The sequence below is a fragment of the Lathamus discolor genome, chromosome 5 (genome assembly GCF_037157495.1).
Source record: "Lathamus discolor isolate bLatDis1 chromosome 5, bLatDis1.hap1, whole genome shotgun sequence".
Lineage (NCBI taxonomy): Eukaryota > Metazoa > Chordata > Aves > Psittaciformes > Psittacidae > Lathamus > Lathamus discolor.
This window is the reverse complement of record NC_088888.1, coordinates 106,300,113-106,323,406: the sequence shown is the minus strand read 5'-3', so window position 1 is coordinate 106,323,406 and position 23,294 is coordinate 106,300,113. Positions and strand designations below refer to the sequence as shown.

At 40.4% G+C, this 23,294-nt stretch overlaps 1 protein-coding gene across 3 annotated transcripts in view; it reads right to left on the bottom strand.

The window, feature by feature from the left end:
- The window catches only part of CLIC5 (chloride intracellular channel 5), a 100,607-nt gene that overhangs the window by 12,865 nt on the left and 64,448 nt on the right, over positions 1-23,294 (bottom strand). For all 3 annotated transcript variants that reach the window (XM_065681810.1, XM_065681808.1, XM_065681809.1), the window contains exons 2-4: positions 20,676-20,785; positions 20,195-20,320; positions 18,733-18,839 (exon numbers count right to left, since the gene is read on the bottom strand). In XM_065681810.1, the coding sequence (XP_065537882.1) occupies positions 18,733-18,839; positions 20,195-20,320; positions 20,676-20,731 (289 nt within the window). In that variant the 5' untranslated portion in view covers positions 20,732-20,785. The remainder of the gene's footprint in view (positions 1-18,732; positions 18,840-20,194; positions 20,321-20,675; positions 20,786-23,294) is intronic.

Sequence of the window (23,294 nt, the reverse complement as noted above, 5' to 3'; positions counted from 1 at the left end):
TCTGAGTAACGTACTGCCATTTAACTTGGGGAAGACTACTCAATGCTTCAGGTTACTCAGGTGGTGTAGCACTACAAGGCCTGTGGAGGTAAATATATTTATGGAGCACAACATAAGCTTCAAAAGGCTGCAGGGATCACCCAGCATAGAGCAGCCTGCTAGCACAGGTAGCTCTGCTGTCAGCCACCCCTGTACTTTTGGCATGGAGAGAAATGAGGCACGCACAGGGCCACTGAGAGAGCAGGAGCCGGACACCACAGAACATGATTTCTCTGCTGCCCTAACATCCATTAAACCTTGTGCCAGCAGGGGAAGTCAGATTAAGCTGCCTGATGTTTTGCTCCCACTGAAGCCTCTTGGCCAAGCACCAGGAGCCATACCAGCTCTCTTGCGGCTGACTCCTAGACACAGTGGCAAATCCTGGCTTAATTGATTGACTGGAGAAATGACTGCAATCCAACTGAAAACACCCTAACAAACATAGCAGGGAGGGAAAGAATTTTATTTCTGAAAGCAGAGCATCTAAAGCGACTGAAGTGCTGCCATCCATAAAACAAAAGTGTTGCCATCCCTTATTTAATCAATCCAAATTGAATTTTGACACTGACATTCTGCTGTCAGATGCTGGCAGTGGTGTCTTTAATTGTCTGCAGCTGTGCTCTGCCGCACAACTTCTACAGAAGGGTAATAATTTCATAGTGTGTAATATACCCCCACGTGGCAACACTCAAAAGATTCAGCAGTCTCTGGTTTGACCCATAACACCTGTTGAACAGATAGTTCTCCTTCTCTTGGTCAGCTTCGGACTATGGCCTCTTACAGTGCATTCATTTAGAGACAGTGGAATCAAATTACTGTTATTTAATTCAATTTTGCTCATCCAGACTTTAGAGAACTGGCTTAGCACTGAGCATTTTCCAGTATCGCCTTCACCCGGTCGGATTGTTGGTCGTCTGAGTCCTCTCTGCAATATTTCCAGTATCAGTACTATGTTAGATGTTTGGTGCTAGCCCATGGGGCCAGTTAGGTGTGTGTACAAAGACAGGAGCAGCAGGTGAGATGTGTTTATGTAACTTTTCTGGAACTTATTATAGTTGGGGTTTTTTTGCTCTTACTGATATATCAAAGTGCGTCATGGCTGTCGCAAAAACAATGCCTGGAGTAAAGCCTATTCGTGACAGTGGGAAAAACATCTATCTGAATTCATACTTGGCACTTGCATACAGCAACTTTCAGCCAGAAATAAGTATATGTTCAGGGTTTAACACATCTGTGACCTAATTCACAGGCACTGCTGGAACCCACAGGATCCTGTTGACATCTTACAGGCTGGACCATCTCATATCCTGATAGCCAACAACCGAATCACTACTTGTAACACCAATGACCCCATGTAATTAATCAAAACTCTTCTGATTCTAGTAGATCTCTCATAACAGCCATGAAAATCGAAGAGCAGTGAAGAAGGGAGAACTGCCTTTCTTTCAACTGAATAGTGACAGAATTTTTAAAAGCTAAGATAATTAAGATCCTAAACCTGCCATTTCAGATGGAGTTCAGGCATAGGATCAGATTTTTAAAGTCTGTCAATGTTTTTCAAGCCATTTTTTGAAATCCATATGCAAATATCCATATTGCAAATCCTACTTGCTAGGTGTCCTGACAGATTCAGATTTACCTATATGATTTAAGTCATGTTCCTTGAGCAGGTGCTCAGAGAAATGCCCACTGAAAGTAGGAGGATGAATAAAAGAGTCTCAAAAATATTGAAGCAAGAGGCTTCTAAGTGTCACATCTCCGAAAGAATCAAATGTATAATGCTGGCATGACTGGGGAACTCACCCTACGTTTGAATTCACCAGTGACACCCCAGAACAGAGAGGTATCAAAAGGACAGTTTAGTTTCTTAGAAAAAAAACCTGCGAGAAGTGCTCTTTGTGACCACAAAGAGTTGAGGTTAAAAGCTTGATACAGTGGAGACCAGTGAGGAGTGGCATTCTTCAGGAGGCAGGATTGGTTTTGTCAGTGGCATGAACAGTGGGATTGGGTGCACCCTCATCAAGTCTGCCAAGACACCAAGCTGTATGGTGCAGTCAACATGCTGGAGGGAAGGGGTGCCATTCAGAGGGATCTCAACAGGCTTGAAAGGTGCACCAGTGCACACGTCATGAAGTTCAACAAGGCCATGAGCAAGATCCTGTAATTTCAGAAACGTTTAGACAGCCAATTCCCTTGGCAATTTATCCTCTTGGAAACATCATTAAGTAACTACTTAAGCTGATAACAGCTGAAGCTCCACTGCAAATCAATGGGTGGGATTAATCTTCTGTGAAGTGAGTAAATTAAATGAGCTTCCTGTAGTCAGTGGAGTCTCTTCTACGTTTGGTTTTGGTGCCCCCTAAATCAGCTGTTTGGAGAACTTTTCCTGAAGTGTCTAATCTCAGACTTGCATTGTCTTGGTAACACCAGGGTGGAGGATTCAGTATTACAACACTGAGTGGAACTATGCCTGAGAATGTGGCTCTGCTGCTTTTGGAATTTCTACCTCCAATTACTTCCCCACTCTGCGGACTTTCAGTATTAATATAAAGATCCCAAATGTGACCCATTCTGCAAGAGGAGTCCTGTCGTTAGCTTACCCATGCAACTGCTGCAATGTCTGAACTCTTAGAAACCATCTTTCTGGATAGTGAATTCACCAAGCACAAAGGCACAAGCATTGTCTTGCCTCCACGGTGATGTATTTAATGTAACTTCAAATTTTAAGAAGTTCTAGCTGTGTATATACAAAATCCACAGTGGAACCATCTCTCTCACCCTCCACTCTGGGCTATTTATGCAGCCCAAGACAACTTATAGCAATCGCAGTCCTGCTGTGTCACACTACAAGTAGTAAACAACAGTATTAACAAAAAAAACCCTCACGACCTCTTTGTGATTTTCCTTCTCCCTTCAAAACTATGCTTTATACAACTTTAGTTAAGAATCCCGAGTTAGAAGCCAGAAAAATAGCACTTTCCAACCTCAAAGCAACCACAGAACACTTAATGAATGTATTACCATCTGTCAAATGCACAGGGTGAGGTTCAATTTAGCTGATGATACCTAATTCACAATGACGCTCTGTTTTCAGCAAAAGGTTATTTGATGTTGAACAATGACATTAACAAATCTTGACATGCACAGAAATATAAATAATGTAACAGAAGTTAATAATTGGCAAAATTGTGCTCTCAGTTACACTGACATAAAAGAGGAGTAACTCCGCATTGTCAACAAGCTATTCCATATTTACTCCAGTTCAACCAAGAACAGACTTTGGCTCTGTTACTCAACTCTTCAAGCAAAAACTTCCTTAAACTATTAGCCTGTGCAACTATTTCCAGGGGACAAAGAGAAGTTGTTGTGTCTTGAAGTAGTTATACCACAATGGAACAAAACACTGGAAAACGTAACTGCATGGAGCAATACTTCGAGTGGGGGGATGGAGGAAGGAAAGGGGGGGAAATATCAAAGATTCATTACTAGGTACTCAGGATGAAATTTTGGCCATACCAAAGCCCATGGAAGTTTTGTTGTTGACTTACGTGGAGTTAGGGTTTCTCCTGAAGCTTTTAAAGCCAAAGGGGACTATCACTATCAGTTAATCTGACCTCCAAACTAATACTGGCCACAAAACTCCCATCATCACTGGCCATTTCCATCTCTACTTTCTGGGGGGTCAAATAAGGCTGAATTAAAATGGAAAGCAACTAGAAAGTAGTAAAAGAAAAACCGTTTGGAAAAAGTAAAACTGATTCAGGCTGCCCACACCCACAGCATTTGCAGAGGTCAGACAAGGACTCTTCTTCCCCTTCCTTGAACTCCAAATATTTCCTTCCTTGTTCAGTGCTGGGACGAAGTGAAATAGCAAAACAGACAAAGCACATAAATGCCAAACTCTGTGGCCTGAAGGAGCCACTGGAAGGCAAATCATTCTGTCCTAAAATAGTAGCCTAGGAAAAGCTGAATTACCACCAGAGGAACCTCTCTCTCTCTTTTGAGAACAGGCAGACTGGCTACCTAAGTTTAAAATAGCTAAAATTAGGTGGGATGACTCCTGTTTTATGTGTCTGAGTGGAACCATTGCAGAATGAGAATTTTACTTGATAGTTATTATGGGAAGAGATGCAAAGCATAGAGGGCACAATAAGAGCATTAAGAGCAATTGTTCCTTTGCCAAACTGAACATGAAAAACTGTTTGATTTATGTTATACAAGAGCAAGACTAGTTCGTTCTTTAAACAAAGTTTAAAAGCAAACAAAGCAGTTTAAAGCAAAATAACATAAGATTTCCAAACAAGCATGAAAACAAAAAGAAAGCCATGTTTTGGGATGGTTGGTTAAGTAAGTCATGCCTAGACATTCCATCATTTTCACATCACTTTTAAAATGTTGGTAATCTTCAAAATTAACATCTTTTCCAAATTGAAAAAAAGAATAACCTTTTGTTTCAAAAGGTTTAAGAGAAAACACTTTCACTTTTCAAAACAAGTCATTATTCACCAAATTCAACCCACATTTGCCAATAATTCAGGTTACTCACACCGCACACGGCATTTTTTTGTCAAATAAACATTTTGTCACAAAATATTTTCTCCAAGGCAAAGTAAAATACATGTGGCCCTCTTCATAAGTGAATACCACTGAAAGCACAGTGACAGCAAGGCTTCGAAGTCATCTAAGCCCAGCAACATAATGACTTTTGTAGCCATCATCTGAAACCACCTGAGACTGACCTCGGCAGAACCGCAAGTTTCTTAATTGTCAAGCCCGGGCAAGTTCAACAAACAATGATCCATGTACAAAAATGAACAACGATTCCTGCTGCTACCCTGGATCACTGATTGATGCTTTTCCTTTTTACTGCTTTCTTCCACTGCCCTCCAGTAAGATTTATCCTGTAACACACGCAAATGAACTTGGTGAAATATGCAATGAGGGAAAAGGGGGAACAGTACATAAATATTCACAGTCTCACACAAACAATCTGAGATTTATTTTTCCTTTAAAAAAACAAACCACCTTTCCTGATCACTTCCAGATTCACAGAGTTTGATATTATGTGAGACCCAATACTGTTTTCTGGTAGGAGAGGGAAACCAGCTAAGAAACAGCAATTTAAGGTAAGAAAATATCATTCTACCAGCCTGACAGTCTGATTAAAGACCAAGGATTCATATTTTCACTCTCTTTTTTTCTCCATCCTGCCCATTTTTTTTTCAGGCAGGCTCAACAGAGTATTGTAACTTTAATCTGTATAGATTAATCCTTCTCACATGGAGGAGCTGTGACTGCAGTATGTACACCACTGTATTACATATTGAACAGTTTATCTTCCCCCTTATGATTTCAATGTAACCCTTGGGGTTTGAGTGCTGCCTTGATTTCTTTTGTTTAGCCATTTCAGAGTCAGGTATCTTGTCTAAGCTGGTTATGCAGGTTCCCTCTCTGCTCAGAGGTACTAAGCATCTCCAGAGGGCAATTCCTTCCAACTTCCCGAGACACCTGATTTAAACTGGTGTGACTCACTCTACACATGCCCTCCTTGCTGTGTGAATTACAGATAAAGCCTAAAGTACTAATTCAGACTAGACACCTAACTTTCAGGGAGGTAAAGTTAGGTGAGATGAATCCTACCCTTTAAACACAATTTCACAGTTCACCTAAGTGATGTAGGATTACACCTCCCATTTTATTTCATGTTACTTAAATATTAGGGTTTACTCCCCAAAGTACCTTGCCAATTTGAGCATTGCAACATCCTTTCCAGGCATGTTTCTGCCTTGTAAAATCCCCAGCTCTGAGCAGTGCCTATACTGAGAGGCAAATGAGTGGGCAGTCACAAAGAGAACCATTAGAAATTCAGAGGAGGAGGATGGATGTTGTATACCCCCATGCACCCAAGGCATATAGATGCCTAGCTCTGGGCCAAAGGGAGTTTCAGGGTGAATCACCCTCCTATTAAAGATGTTCCACTATAGTTAAATAATTCAGTATTCACTGGAACAGAGACTTGTGCATGTTCCCACAATAAAGATAAATGCCCATACAACCATGCTGAAAGGTTGTGATCTATTTCTCCTAATTTAATGAATCCATGAATACCTAGTTGTGTATACAGAAGAAAAATAGATTAGTGTTTCCTATTCCTCAACTCTACTTTCCTGGTTAGGGATTTCTCTTAAGGATTTTTCTTAGGGCACTGGGGATCATAATCATCATCAAAATCAGTCAGAGCTGTGACTTGAAAATGGATTTTTACTGCTAGTCAGTGTTCAGGTGAGCTCACACCAGTAGTGGGATGAGTCACAAAACCACGGGCACACACATGCAAACAGCCACACATCTTCAGTCATAAGTTGCTTTTCAGACATGGTCTAAACCAGGCATAAATAGGTATATATATTTCCGTATATGTTGGCATATATGTTCTGTGTGTGTCTAGTGAGAGAAATGGAGGTGCTAAACCCCAGGAGCACATCATCCATGACTTCAAGGAACACGGAGCTGAAATACAGCTGTTAGATACCCAAAGCAACCTTAGGAACACAGACACATCAAAAATCTAATGATTGACTTACAGATAAGGTTCACCTTGCCTAACTTCAGCCATCAAAGCATTAGGTAACTAGTCCAACCCAGGTGTTCAAGTCTCCTTTATAGATAGCAATGAAAGAAAAGCACTGCCAAACAAAGTTATTCCAGCTTTATATCCATATTTTAAGATCAACCTGCCCTTTTGAAATGGATTTATTTCCCTCTCCATTGACCACAAAAGAACCCAGGAATATTGAATGACTAATGTATAGCTTTTAGAGAGACTTAGGTGAACTGATCCCTCCCTTACCATCCCTCTTCCATTCTCTCCCCACCTTATCTACAAACTCTTGATGATGTGGATTGATTGATTGATTAGCACTTCAACCCAGAAGTCTAAAATATTTCAGCAGACTTGTCTCAAAAACTCCACAGAAGGCATCTCTCAGTCTCAGAGAGACTGACACCTGAATTCACCAGGTACCCCTTCCTAAAACTGAGCACAATGATCCAAGTTTAAGAGGTTAGATGGATTTAGGACACCTGAGTCTCTTCTTCCCAAACTTCTCTACATGACCTATATAAGGTTTAATGACTTAAATTCCCTGCCTTCAGACTTCCTGTATGTAAAATAACAATAATAGCACTCTTCGGCCACAAACTGTACATTGGTAGAACCAGTATTTTCAGCAAACAAAAAGAAAGCAGTAAAAGCAGTCCACCAGCTATGGACTTATGTTTCAGTTAGAGCGGGATAAATGGTAAATAGAAGAAGAAGAAGAAACATCTTCCTATTTTTGTGATACCATCTGCCCTACTCCCAGATTAAATTTAGTGAAACAGGTGAATCAATAATGTTTTCTAAAAAAAAAAAAAAAGAAATTAAACAATTAAACACATTTTTCAAACATCTAGAAAGTTTGTTTTAACATGTTTCTAGTCTTAGACTAAAAACTCAGTTTTCTTCCTTCCCTTTTCTTACATGATTTTACAGTGGAGGTAAGAAATAAATGTAATACTTGTAACTTTATCATAAAGAATGAAATTGGAGCTCCTTCAAATGCTGTTTTTTAAAAAGAGAACCCAGGTGTTCAAATGACACCAAAAGAGGGGTTCATTTCCCAGTCTCTTAAGAGGCCAAGTGACCCTGAGGGCAGGAAGCAAGTGAATGTAAAACTACTGTCCTACAAGTGCCCCAGGAAGAACAGCACCTAACGTGCATTTCACAAATCATTGTAACCTTGCAGTAGCACGTAAGTGACAAGCATCACTTCTAGAGCACGTCCCCAAGGGCCTATTCCTGACCCCTGTAATGCTAGTCTTTTGCAGGTGTCCCTAAACAAATGCAGACAAGCAGCAGCTGATTTGCATCAGAAAACTGAAAAAAACCCAAAACCAAAACCCCCAAAAAACCCAACCAAAACCACCAAACCTGGCTGATTATAAACCCACATATTTATAGCATAGAATCATAGAATAGTTAGGGTTGGAAAGGACCTTAAGATCATCTAGTTCCACCCCTCCTGCCATGGGCAGGGACACCTCACACTAAACCATGTCACCCATGGTATGAGATTATCACTCTGGTATCATGATTTTTAGGATGCTGTATGTTTACTCAGAGGGTAAAGTTTTGTTTTACTACTAAAGAGCAAAAAGATTATTCTGGGACTAACAAAGGAAAACTAAATAACATGTTTTTGCACTAAACTTCTGGTAGGGAGTGCAACTGGGCTTTAGAGACAGTGCTGTGGGGACCCCTTGTGTTCTAATGTTTAAGCAGAGATCGCTCCTCTACCGACTGTTGATGCTTGCATCTTTAATTTTCTTTCAATCCCAGGCATGTAGAGGAATAAAATCTGCTTTTGTTTACACCAGGATAATAATCTCCGTTGCACTCCCCTGTTTTCGACTGCATTATTTAACTTCAGCAATGGTGGAGGGAAGACACATGAGAGAGAAATGCAGCAATGCAGCCCAGAAGCACCTGAGGATGAAGTTTTAAAGCTTATTGAAATCCCACATTAACTTGGCAAATCTCAGTCTCAAATTGTTGCATTTTAATGTTTCCAGTATTTTCTGCCCTTTGTGTCCAAAAATTGTTACTGAGATACAAAAACCATGAGATGATGAGATTTACAAATGACTCACACCTTAATTCTTTTCCACTGTTTTTCTGCTTTTGAGATTTCTTGTTTCAAGCCCATGAAATGATTTAGGGATCATCCTGACTATACCTCAACTTAACCTTTCTGAAGGGAGCAGACGCAAAAAGAGTTATAATTATGTCTGGATATATGTAAAACTTTCAAGTGCTAATAGGGAGGTCATATACTCTGTTGTAACTGTACTGTTGCAGCAAGTATTAAGAACATTTTCCCAAGTTGTAGTGGCCCCAGTTTAAAAAGGCATTGAAAATTCCAGCAAGTGGTCAAAGGAGAACAGTACTTTAATGAAACTAAGAAAAGGCAGGCTTTAATCCATTTCTGACAGAAATAGGAGAAACTGGGATGGAGGAAGACAGAGTTGCATAGGCAGGTCATGGCACTTTAGAATCCCTAACATCAACCTTTAAGTCTCAGAACAAGAACAGAGGTAGGTTGATTGTACCATCTTGGTTGTCACAGAGAATTCGCCAGTCAACATTAACACTTCATGCCTAAGATGCTTGCAAAAAAATCACAGTATCTTTTCTCCTAGTACGCAATTAATCAGGTGTCTTATAGGCTTCTCCACGGCTATCAGGTCATTCTCTTCTAGACATGGGAGTAGTTGGACCAATGCCTTGGAGTGGTGCAGAAAGTCTTACTGAGTAGATGCTTTCCTCACATATTCAGAGTCATGCTGATTCCAGGTTAAGTTCCAGGAAATAACTGGTTTTGAGCTTTGAGTGGATGAATCCCTGGGGGTTCACCTTCCCCTGCAGTACAGAATATGGACCAATTATTGCCATCAGCTGGGTATACCTCACTCAGGATATCCTCCCCCTTAAAGAGGCATTGTGCACCAAAGACACTTAAGTTTCTCCTGTTCTCTGTTCTGATAGTTCTGATAGAAAGCAACTTTTGTTTTAAATGATGAAATCCTAACATGTTTGCTCAATGGGCAAAACTGACTGGAATATAATTTGCAGGAGGTCATAGCAAATAATCCAAAGGTTCTTCTTGCTTCAAATCCATGAAATTCTGATTTTTTTCTGCAATCAGAAGAATCACAATATGTAGACAAGAACTGTGTCTCCAACTCCCATTTAGTCATCTTATTCCCAGCACTACCTTCAAGCTAAAGGTCAAGTATTTAGGATCCAACCTAATAAATGAAATCAGCAACATTGATTTTATGTCTCATTCCTTTTTTTCCCCATTATTTGATGAAGAACATTTGCATGCATAAAACAAAAAAAAAAAAACCTGTTTTGGGAAAAACAGATTCCAGGCCAATCTTTCTCCCTTTGAAGTCATCAACAGTGTTGCAAACTGACTTCCAGAACAGCCAGTCATTGGACTCTGTCATGTGATAGCTTGCTCTACAGTTGTTAAATATAAGCCTGGGTACAGTCCTCTTGGGACAGTAAAACCAGCTGGGTGCTTAAATCAGGACATTTGCCTATGTAACATTTGGACACTTTACTGAGTAAGGGCATAACTTCATCTACATCCTTGCTGTGGGGAACATACTTCAGATGCACCAAGTCTATTGCAATGAAGGGAGTTACCCACCAGGGTGAAAACATAGAGCAATGAAGTTAAAATTCAATTCTAAATAATAATGTAATTTAGGCCTCCCATTCCAGCAGCGAGGCGCATAATTCCTCCCAGGACTGCTGCCGCCAAATTGCTCTAATCCATTTCCAGCTGTGCTACTGCTCCTGTGCGCAACCATGGGAGCTCAGCTGGGAAACAGAACAAAGCATCCGAGTAAAGCCAGCAGCAGTTGGAGGAATAGTCAAGCTCACAGGGGAAATAATTCCCTCTTAAAGAACAGCATCTGCCAACTACTGTTCCCACTGCAAGTATTTTAGTCTAGGCCTGGCCTGTGCATATATGCCTGTGCATATATGCCTGTGCAGATTCAGCAAAGGCTTGAGCCTGGATTTGAGTACATGGAATCATAGGATCATAGAATAGTTAGGGTTGGAAAGGACCTCAAGATCATCTGGTTCCAACTCCCCTGCCATGGGCAGGGACACCTCACACTAAACCATCCCACACAAGGCTCTGTCCAACCTGGCCTTCAACACAGCCAGGGATGGAGCATTCACAGCTTCCTTGGGCAACCCATTCCAGTGCCTCACCAACCTAACAGGAAAGAATTTCCTCCTTATATCCAATCTAAACTTCCCCTGTTTAAGTTTTAACCCATTACCCCTTGTCCTGTCACTACAGTCCCTGATGAAGAGTCCCTCCCCAGCATCCCTATAGGCCCCCTTCAGGTACTGGAAGGCTGCTATGAGGTCCCCACGCAGCCTTCTCTTCTCCAGGCTCAACAGCCCCAACTTCCTCAGCCTGTCTTCATACGGGAGGTGCTCCAGTCCCCTGATCATCCTCGTGGCCCTCCTCTGGACTTGTTCCAGCAGTTCCATGTCCTTTTTATGTTGAGGACACCAGAACTGCACACAATACTCCAGGTGAGGTCTCACAAGAGCAGAGTAGAGGGGCAGGATCACCTCCTTCGACCTGTTGGTCACGCTGCTTTTGATGCAGCCCACGATACGGTTGGCTTTCTGAGCTGCGAGAGCACACTGCCGGCTCATGTTCATCATATCATTAATCTCTTTGACTTCAGGATATGTTGTCAACTGATTTTTAGGGGTTTGCACATTCTGTGTCTTGAACTTATATAAATATATATATTTATTTCTTTTTCCTCTCCCTCCCTATGGTATGCTATGACTTCAAAGCTACTTCAGCACAGATGTGCCAGAAAATTGTGTTTTCTTGTACATTAATTGCAAATATTTACAGTTCCCAGAATAGCTGCATCTAAGGCTACTGTTCAGGCATACAAAGTACCTGCCTTGTGGGCCTGCAGTCTGATTGTATCTGGACTTACAGAGTTCCAGTTTTTTATTGTTTTCAAATAGTATTTTTTACATTTCCACCAGGAAATCTTCATCCCTTAATTAGACATGTCTTAGAAGAAGGAAAAAAAACCAAATAACAGGAAGGTCAAGAAACATTCCCTAGTAAGGTAGATATTTCTGAGATTCAGATGATGGTTTGTTATAATTTTAGAAAACGGAAAACCTCTTCCTTCCAATGGCATAAAAGTTCAGTTCTTAGTTTTGGCAAGTGAAAAGATATTGGTCCTTAAAGCTGTCACTGGTACCAGACAGAATACTGATGGGTCTGGGCCTCTTGCCAGCATGATTTTGAGGCGAACTTTCAAAAAGTTATTTCTCAAGCAAACTTATTTGTAAAGTGCTGTTTCTGAGCATTTTAGAATCAATCTTTGATTGCTGGTTAGAAAGTAGATAAAGCAGGAGAGATGATAAATGCAACTTGCAGTGCTACTTAACAAGTTAGCACACAGCTATCACCACTGTTTTAGCCATCTTTATATGTGTGTTTTTACAAAGAGACAGAGTGGAAAACAGTTTTATTAACATATCACGAGTGAGTTATATGGGTCATCCCAAATGAATGGCAATAAAAGCTTTATATCACACTCACCAACATGTATGTGGTACTTTATGTGCCACAAATGTTGCAGAAAAGCTATTTTACATATGTTTTAAAGACTGGGTATTTTTTATATTAAGGCTGGTTTGTAAAGCTGCCAGGCACTTCAGCTACTGCGAGCCCAACAGTATTCAGCTCAGAGGGAGTCATAAAAACTTGTTTAAAATGGTCTGAAATAGCTTTTTTGTGCTTCAAAGTGCCAAAGTTAAAGATCTGTCATCCTGATATCTTCCATCACAAAGCAAGTCCTTTTCTCTAAAACAATTTTAAAAGCTATTCCGAGCCCTTCCTGGTTGCATGACAGAGAAAACTTAATATCGTCACAGCATAGGATGAATTGTGGCTCATGCTGGGCCTTGGACAGGTGTTGAATTTTGTAGTGGAAAAGGGAAAATCTGCAACTAAAGAGGAAGAAGGAAAACTTTTAATGGCAAGTTGATACACAGCCATCACACACACAAATATATTTATACCCATATATTCGTACGGCACCTTGGAAATTTGTGCAAAAAGCATAAACCATTAATGTTGGTTCCAAATTAGAACCTGATCCAAGATCCCTGCCACAGGAAACTCACCATCAATACAAGGGCATTCAAACGGCTTTTTAGACTTGCTTTGTCAACGTCAGGAGTTTTGCCAGAAACTTTGCTGAGCACAGGGTGAAGCCTTTAGGCACGGAATAGGCCAGAAGGTACAAAGACTCAGGACAAGCTGCATCACATTTTCAGTTATAATCTGACCCCTAGGGAAGTCAGAAGCCAGGTTGGATGGAAGAGAGGTGAACCCCAGCCCTTCCCCACCAAGCATGGAGATGCTTTGAGGACAGATGTTTTGCTTTCCTACACTGACTTGCTGCTGACCCACAACATTGAGAAGCTCCTACCCAGGTACATATATCAGCTCAAGTGCCACAAAGGGTCTGCACCACAGAGCTGTTATTACTGTAAATACTCTGTAGGTTTTTGAAATGAAATGATTTTCTGCTTATTAAGGAGGCACGCAATGACTTCTAAAAAGAATCAGGGCACACCACCGAGTATGTGCACATACCTATGCTATGAATCTAACTCTCCTCTTAGCAGGAGTAACTCCACAGCATAAAACTGATGTAGGCCAGTTTTAATTCCAGCCCTGTACGTGTGTGTGCATATCTATCTACTGTATACATGCACACACAGCACACGGAGACATTTCCCATCTCACGCACCTAACCACAAAGTGTGATACAGCTACTGAAAGAGGTGAACAGCATTTAATCACATGTAAGTTAATGATTTAAATGCACTTTTATTTTTGGCCTCTTGATGTAAATCCAAACCAGACAAGCGGAGTCCTCTGGTCAGACGGCTGGAAATTCCTCTGCATGAAATCATGTTGGTGGTCTCCCAGCTCAGCGCCTTCTGAAGAGCCATACAGTCAAATATCCTTCCGTACCACTAATGAATGCGCCCACCCACACTGGAGCTTGTGCCCCCTAAGAACTCAATTCAAGAACAACTTTTTAAACTCATAAATGAAATCAAAGGGTTCATTCTATGAGCCAAAGAACTTACAATTTTAGGCGGGACAGTTAATGGGTGGTTACTACAGGTTGTCCCCTTGGTTTGCAGTATACAGTCTCACAAGAAAAAATAATAAGCAGGATACCAAATACATACACAGCATTCCAATTAAATTTCGTCCTCCTCCAATGAATACATATATTGTTGCTACCCTCGTTACTGTACAAAGCTTGAATGACTCGCCTAACATCAATCAAAGGAACCAAAGTAAACACACAAGATGTTGGTTTACTTTCCTGTGCTCAAACAAGATTGCTTTCTAGATATTAAACAATTGCTAAGCAACCAAAAACCCTCAAATTGGCCATGAAAACTCAAGCAACAGCATCCAGGAAACAGTTTTTAAGATGACTGATACTAAATTCTCCCAAAGACCCCTGTTCTCGTGTGGATGAGTACTTGTCATGTCGAGTACAAGCAGTGAAGCCTGGTGGCAATGTCTGGAGAACTGAGTAACTCAGTTGTGCCACTGAAGTGAGGTGTGGATTTAATCCTGCGCTGAGGAGACGACTCCTTCAGAGAGGCCTGTTATAAAATTATCAAGTGACACAGGGGGTGGAAGGAATCAAGCCTGTTGTAATTGAAGTGACTTGAAATAATAAATGCACACACTTTCTTTAAACACAGCTTGCCACATCCTGAGAATCTGGAATCAATTCCTTCCCTTTCAAGAAGCTTAAAAGTGGTGGGACTTTGATATGGCATGAGCATGTTTGTTTCTGGGCTTACAGCCCTAGCCAGCCCATTCCAAGCCTTTTAACGTTTTTATATTATAAGACAGAAAAGTTAGGAAAACAAAGATGGAAAAAAAGAATCAGAAATTCAGGGAACTATTAAATCAGGGCAGCCTGGCTGCCAAATACCTTTGGTAAGTAAATGAATCATGATCAATAACATATTGCCTTACAGACTTACAGAGAAGGTTATCACCTGCTTCTGTGCCAGACATAAAACATAATGGTGTGTGGCTAATGAAGTACTGCATGAAACCAGAGAAATAAAAATGCTGTTTTTCTTTGTAACTTTAAAGCGTTTTACCTCAAAGTAATTTTAACCCATCCAGAATAAACAAGATTTTTTTTTCCATGAAAACTTTGTCAAAATTGATAGGTTATTATGAAACACTTTTCTTTTGATGATGTTGCATTTATAAGAGGAAGCTGTCTTGATAAAAGAAACCTATTTTGTTAAGGGGATGTTTCAGCCGCAATTGTAAAGCTGCTTGCTTTATGTATTCACATATTTGCCAGCAGAGGGTATCACAATCTTAGAAACAGATATATATGCATCATTGCATCTTCTCCTTTACAGGCAAGAAATCAGACATTCACTAAACCAAAAGATTACAAATCTTGTTTTCTTCTGTAACTTTTGCACTATCAGAGAAAAACAAACAAACAAAAAAAAAAAAACCCCACAAAAAACCCACAACAAACAAACAAAAAACCCAAAACACAGAAATCATTTAGCTAATTAAAGGCTGCAGAGTGTTACCTGTGCCACCTCACCACCTCTCTCAGGATAGGGAATACTGCAATGACATGGCTAAGTGATGGGATCAGTTGAAGTCTGAAAGTGTTGCATGACTCTTACTGTAAACCATCCTGGGAGGAACACCACCTTGGGCTTATCTTTGGCATGCATTAAGTTCTCATTAATTCTCACATCCAGTATTCTCATACTGCATAAATCTCATTCATTATCCCAACCACTTCTTGCCACTTTTCAGCAAAGAGGTAATAGCCACAGGCTGTAGTGAGAGCTCATGTTACGTAGACCACACGATCGCTGCTAAACCAGCATGCTATGAAGAATTATCGTATATAATTACACTTAACCCACAATTCTCACACCTAGAGATAGGCTGATGCTACAAATTTCCAGTCTGATCTCCCACGCTTTAATGAATTCACCTCCCTGACGCCCAGTTTAAGAGAACATAATTTAAAGAACTTGATGTTTGGTGATTTAACTTACTTGGTAGACAGCACTCCCCTATTCCCAACTAAAATAAATTACTATTGTATTTTTATAACAGTCTGTGTTCTGCTTTCTATTCTTGATTTATTAACAAGTCTTATTCTATTTGTGCATTTTGATCATGAAGAACTGATGTCCCAGTCACTGGTGTGGCTTTCCAGATTTACACAAGAACTTGAGACAGCTGGAACTGCGAGCTGATCAGAGGATGACTGTGAGACATGTATTACATGTATTACCTTTATCTGAGAACTGGGGTATATGGGAACAGCTTAAGATTAACCACAAGCAGCAATCTCTGTTCTTTTCGGATCTCACCTGCTCATATGGACACAGGGAAAAGGACATTCACCTACATAAGTATATTATATATTTATAAAATGCTTTCTATTATTACAGATCTATATACAACTACTTCTATTGTTATATAGAAACAATAATGCATCAGAACCTTCTGCAAAATGACATGCATCAGAGCAGGGCTAGAGCCCCAGATCCCTTTCTAATTGGTCTTACAATTTAAAAACAAAAATGACATTGCAATTTTAAAAGATGCCAACCAAAAAGCAATAGGTTCATTAGGAAACACACATCCAGTGGTGCTGTCCTTTCCTTTTGCGCAGTCTTTTCACTGCTCAAGAAATCTAACACAACTACCTTTTAATTGCCTCATTGTCTGCCATTCAAATCAGTCTTCAGAATAACTGCTGTAGGTTCAGAAGAACTGGATAGGAAAGTGGGTAAGATATCCCTGGGATAAGGCAACATCTATTATTGCTTAGCCCTTGAAAACTGAAAGTCAATTTGCCAAAATTGAGGTCTACTTCCTGCATGCCTATGGCAGGTGGGTTGGAACTAAACGATCTTAAGGTCCTTTCCAACCCTAACCATTCTATGATTCTATGATTCTATGGCTTAAGTCTGCACTCATAGTCCTAAGGACTCCAAGGTCTTCCAGTACTTTACTCTGTTGATAGAAAAAGCATTTAGGTACTACTTATACTCTGCTCATCTCTGCTTTATTCTCCTTGCACTGCAACACTCCAGCTGTAAAAACTTAAGCTAAAAAGTTTCCTCTGCTTCAAACAGGGAAGTTGAGTATCAGTATGTTTAGAGATTGCAGTGTGTCTGGATATCACAAGATCACAAGCCAGATAACAAAAAGGAGTGAGGATGTTTGAAGGAAACAAAGATTGTTGTTCTACTGCCACTTAACACTTCTTCCCTATAGCCTTAGTGTGCATAATTGCCACTGGGAAGCGTTTTCCGTTCATTTTTAAGAGTACCTAAACCAAGAGTCTGCTGGGCAGAACTAGGGAAAGCTCCCGTTAATCCCACTGCAGCTAGTAAAAATGTGCAGACCAGGTCATGAGCACTTTGCAGGGTTAGATTCCTTATCTTACAGGAGCAGATATACAAACTTGAGTTCCAGCTCTGGTTATGACCAGATGCAGACACCTCTAAGACAGCCACTTATTACTGGCTGGAGATGCCAGCACTTACGAGCCCAGAGATTTGCATGTTGCAGAGTCACTAGAAGCAACATATTGGGATTGTGCGTGTGGACAGATACCTGTGGCTGTTTTAGAAAGCAAAGAGCAGCACAAATGAACTTCAGATTTACAGTTGCAGAGCAGACCATAAAAAATTTGTTGTAAATAGCCAAGATATTTTATTTTTGCTGTAACATCTATTTAGTCTAACTCTTCATTTATCTTCCTTTTACAACTTCCTACAGAGGTTAGCTGAGCATCCCATTAGCATTAGACAAAAAAAAAAACCCACAACTTTTTAGCATCCCTGAGAAGTGAAGCACTATAATTATTTCCTTCTGTTAACAACACAAAAATATTAAGGAGCAGATTGTTATCTGACATAAATCATCATTTACCCATTTTCATCTCATGGGCCAGCCCCAGGCAATGAAACATAATCACAAAGATGAAAACTGTGGCAAAGGTGGAATCTGAAAGAAAAAATCTAGTCTTCTGTGAATGATACAATACAAGCACATGGTACTTAACACGCCTTAGGTCTGTCTGTGAAATTAGTGATATACGGTAAGACGTACGTCAGTGAGTAACTACAAGTATTCTTTTAGATCATTTCAGGGGATATGCCAGTGTAAATCCATTAGCTTTCACCCAGGAAGAAGAGCTTAAACTAGCTGAAGTCTTGCCTTTCCGAGGGGAATATGAAGAATAAAAGCAGTTTCATTAAGAAGACAGTGTAGGATGCATGTAAATATGCATGGCATCCAGCTTCTGGGGGGTTCTTTCTTTTGACACACAAACATGTGAGGAAAAGTCTGAAGCTTACAGAGTGCAAATTACATTTCTTAAAGCCACTTCTTTAATGTACTTATTTTACATTTAATGTCTTGCTGTAAGTCAGTTTACATGAGCAAATTAGCTATAACAGCATAACATAATCATAAGTGGGCCAAGAGTCTGATAGCTAGATCTAACTAATTATGAAGGTTCAGGGCATGAGCTGCTCTCACCCAGTCATTCAGTACTAAATTTTCAGTACTAGCACAGTTGTGAACCCAGTCAACACACATTCCTCTAAGAGGTGCCTGGCAGAGCAGAGGAGGCAGTCAGACCACCAGGCACTTCCAGTAAGCAGTACGGGATCCTGTTCTGGAGGAGAAGCTGGGCTCCGTGGACAGGAGCTGTGCCGTGAGAGTTGGTAAAGGCACTACTAAGTACTCTGTGGCCTGTTTTATTTACTATTATAGATGTAGTTAATTCAAATATGGATGGACATGTGAATTGAGTCCAGTGAACCGACCATCTCAAAGTGATCAGTAGCAGTAGCTGACGTCATGTGAACAGAATTTACAATAAAACTATGGAAGAATGGCAAAATTATTACACATCTAAGCACACAAACTCCCTGGCACTTTTGACAATGATCCTACTCACCAGCGTTATCCTGCTGCTTGGTGTTCTTGATATATGCAGAAAATTTGGAAAAGATATCAATTCCAGCAGTGTTTGATTCCCGGTGTTTGGCAGCCAGCTTGGGGTACCTAAAAAGGGAGAGGCAGTGTGGGGAATGACATCTTGTTACCAGCAACATAATGATGATTACAAATACAATTTGCAAGAAGAAAGAAAAAAGCCCTGTACGAGGAACTGCAATTAACACTGTCATTTATCTCGAAACAACAGCTTGGCAAGTCCCTCTTAATAATAACTGTGTCTGTTTGCATAGTTACAGAGGGATGGTTTCATGACAAAGGTAATTGCACTGGTGCTTTATGTTACCACAATCCAAGATACAGTGGCCTTAAATCAGAAGGAAGCATAAATTTCCAGAAAGGTGCAGGCGAGTTTGGCAGCCAGCTCTCTCCATTATGAATGTCAGTCATGTCTAATTCCTTACGCTGAAAATGTACTCCAGAATGCAATAGCGAGGCATATTAGTATTACCCAGGTGAAGGAACATAAAGGTTTCAGTCCCTGAACTGTTTTTTATAGACATCTGGCACAAAGGAATACACGTATTTGAAAGACCAACACAAACGAACGACTCCTGCTGCCTTCAGTGGTCTTGGAATAGAGTATAGAAAATTTAAATCTGATCTCTTGCCTCAGAACTGGCCTATAGCTGCTGATTCACTTCGAGGTAAAACACCCTGAGAGGAGCCAAGCCAATTTTCATTGATTCATAGATTTTAAAGTCCAGATCACAAGCCAACAATTCCCTCCCCTCCGTTCCCTCTCCCCCTATTATCCTTGTATGAAGTCCAAAATGTTGGACTGACTAAGGTGTATCTGGTTTATCTAAATCTTTCTTTGGGAGCTTGTTCCAGTGGTTAATCATTCATACAGAACAAAATTGTGCCTTCTTTGTAATCTGAATTAGTTTGGTTATAACTTCCAGTCATGGGCTCTTGTCACTTCTTCACTAGAATAACGAGCACTTTTCTGCCCCCAGAGCTTCTCGCACTCTGTAATCAGTTCCCATTCCAACCTTTCTAATACACCATACAGCTCAGAAACCTCCAGTTTTTCACTGTAAAATGCTTTTCCTGGCACAGATATTTTTGTGTGGCAATTCTCGGCATCTATTCCAAGTTATTTTTAGCTTTGTGAAATGTGGACACCAGACCCCTACAAAATTTTTCTAGCATTGGTCTCCTTAATTCTGCATACAAGGGCATCCTGAAATGTGTACAGAGAAAACATTCTGCAGTTATTAGTCATACAAGCAACCTTCACACATGGAAGTCATCTCACTGAAGCCAGTAAGTTTCATAAATAAATATTACTCCTGTAAGTAAAGACTGTAGGATGGAGTGCTTTTTAGGAACTCCTCTTAGGACATCTTTCATTCCTAGGAAATGGAATACTGACTGAAAGAAAAATTGCAAGTTCTTACTTTGGAGGTGCGAGAGTCTCTTCCAAGAATTCCTCAATCTTGTTAACATCTGTCTTGACTTCTCCATTAAAAGTCAAGAAAGGTGGGTGGGTCCCAGGAGCCAGATTGTGTAGGTCAGCTGGCTTTCTGCAGAGGCAGAAAAAGTCATGAAATCACTAATCTTTATGGCCAAATATTTGCACAGATATTTATAGATCCCCAAAAATCAGTTTGCCCTTCTGTTTTTTGCTTTTTTTTTTTTTTTTTAATCCAGTTTGTGGTTAGAAGACTTTGAAACTACCCCAAGTGCCCTGTTTAATATAAAAACATTCCATAAATGAAAAAAAAAAAAAACCAACAACCCAACTTGAATCCCAACTATTTTATTGTGTACCACAGACTCCCTAGGCTAGATACCAACCTGACTGAACCTGGGAGGGCCTTTCTATAGGCAAAACACTGGATCATATAACTATTTTCAATTAAACTGAATGATTTGTACCTTTTCAGGTCAACAGTGGTGACGTTGAACACAACCCCTTTGAGCCAGAGGATCATGAAGAGACGCTGGGAGAATGGGCAGTTCCCAATGCTTTCTCCATCTATCCCAGCCTGAGGGATGGAAAGAGAAGAAAAATAGATTTCAGACTTATTAATCATTTACCTCCCTCAAGATGGAAAATTGGATGTTGAAAGAAAAATAATCACTTTAAAAATAACCATCAGTGCCTGCTATTTAATATAGCTTATCATCCGCACAAAAATGGAGTTACTCCAGGATCTGGCCATCATCAGGAGCTTGAGAAAGTCACCTGAAGTTTCTCTGGAGGGCAGCTCTGGGTAAAGGAGATGTGTCCCTTGCTGATGGCAAGCAGTATCCAGGAGACTATATTTTCTGAATTACTCACATCCCTACAGGACTGCCCACCTCATGGACATGCTAGAAAATTCAGGACAGGTTTTCTGCTCTGTTTAATACTGTGGACTGCAGCTTGTATCAGCTCAAGGCCTGCTTCACTGTGTGAAACACCATAGGTCCAAAATGTGGACTTCTAGATTTAAATTTAAACCCAAGCACTCCGGACATTCACTCATTCTTGTTCATATCAGTAAAGCAACAGCCTCAGACACAAACAACCAGCTCTAGACAAAATCGCCATCTGAATCCTTCCAAGGTTCAAAGCAGATTTCAGCCACCACATTCAGTCTCTTCCTATCTCTACTATCTAATGAGTTGCTTACAAACCACTAAAAAACAATAAAAAACTGCTAGTGTTAGCATTGAGGAAACAGCCTATTTTTTCCTCTGAAAATTTATGGTCCCTAGCCATGCAAATCCTGACTTTGAGCCATGAAGGGATACAAATAACACTAGCTGAACTGAGCCAGAGCTGCCTCCAAGGACAACATCCTTCTACAATAATTATGCTTGTGGCCAAAGCTTTCAGGACGATAATGGTTTTGATAGATTTCCATGTTAATTTGTGGTACCATTGTGTTTAAAAGATTCTTTTAATCCTGGTGAAGCAACCAACCTTCCGTTGTTGAACCACATGGGTTGCATAACTGTATTTTATGCACACTGTGTGTGTCTGAAAACGGCTGATGAAAGAGCTAAGTAAATAGATGCCCTTTTCCTTTGGAGAAAATATTCTATTACTCTGCTTGCTCTCATAAACTTTATCTTGTTAATATTCAAGCTGTGAGGTAGCATTTGTCTGTCTTAAGGAAGGAATCGTTTCTAATTCTTGCAGTTCTGTGAAACATTCACAGCACAATGAGAAGCACTTTGAGATGTGACCAGTTGCTACAGATTCAGGCCTTCCATCTGAAATGTTTAGCTGAGAGATTTTCTGGTTGGCGTCAGGAATCTTTCTCATGTCTTGAACATAGCTGTTGATGATTCTGGGTTTAAAAACAAATTCCACAACTCCTATCCACCAAAACACAGAGAGACTGTACAATCAAGGCTTGGAGACAACCTGCTGCGAAGTTAGGGATATGTAAAGAGTTTTTCTCTGGGTTAAGACTGGTTTTGAGCACACAGATTCTAGGGGTATTTGGATATGGGGGTACAGTTTGGCTGTATTTTTACCTGGAATTATGGATCTGCAATATGCCTTGCACATGGCACATGCAAGAATCAGCAAACAATGGAGTGAAAGAGTGGTATGGCGTGAGGATGAGCAAAAGAAGATGCATTTTCCCATCTGCCTGAGGTGTGGTTAGAGTAGTTCTGCAAAATTTCACTAGTTAGTTAGCTCTGATCTTCAAATCTCATGGCAAAACAATGACAGTATTACAATGGGACTATCAGGCACAACTGTATTGCACGCAGTAATTACTGCAAAGTCATATTCATTGATTTGGCTTGTTAAGCCACTGCCAAGAACTTTTAACTTCTTACCCTTCCTGAAAAGAGGCAAATGCTATAGGAGAAAACAGCAATACAACACTAAATTTCTCTTTGGCTTTTTCACCATCTCAAATCATAATCGTATCCTTCATAATGGAGTTGGCTAAGTGAGTCTAAACAATATATTACAAACCTAAAATTTTAAGAAAAACAGATCAACGACTGAATTAGGGGGCCAAAGACTGCAGACCAAAAGGATGGTTCTCATCTTGCATGCTCTGGATTTACTTTGGCTTGTAAATTCATTGATTCCTACTCATTCTTCACCTGATTCCCTTCAGAGTGTAAAACTGATTTGCCAAGTCCTTCAAACACCTTGAGAGCAAAGAGGTCATGTCTCACAGTAACATGCAAAGCTCTGGCCTTCCTTGCAGGTCTCCATCCCTCATGGATGTGATCCCCTGCCTGTCCTCATCACCTGCGTCTTCTGCTGCAAGTAACAACATGTTTTTTCTGGAAAGATACTTAGAAAGACCATTTCCCTGCTCTCTCCAATTATATATTCCCATACAAAGGTTAAGGGTTACCCAGATCTGCATCTTTTTACCCATTCTATATCCTGCAAGGCAATAGTGAAAAACGGTCTCAATACCAGAGAGGACTAAAGGGGCGACAGAGCAAATGCATGGCAAGGAAGAAACAGGAGTGATGGGTCATGTGAGGCTAAGGGATGCAGAAATCATTGGAGACAGGAGAAAGATGTGA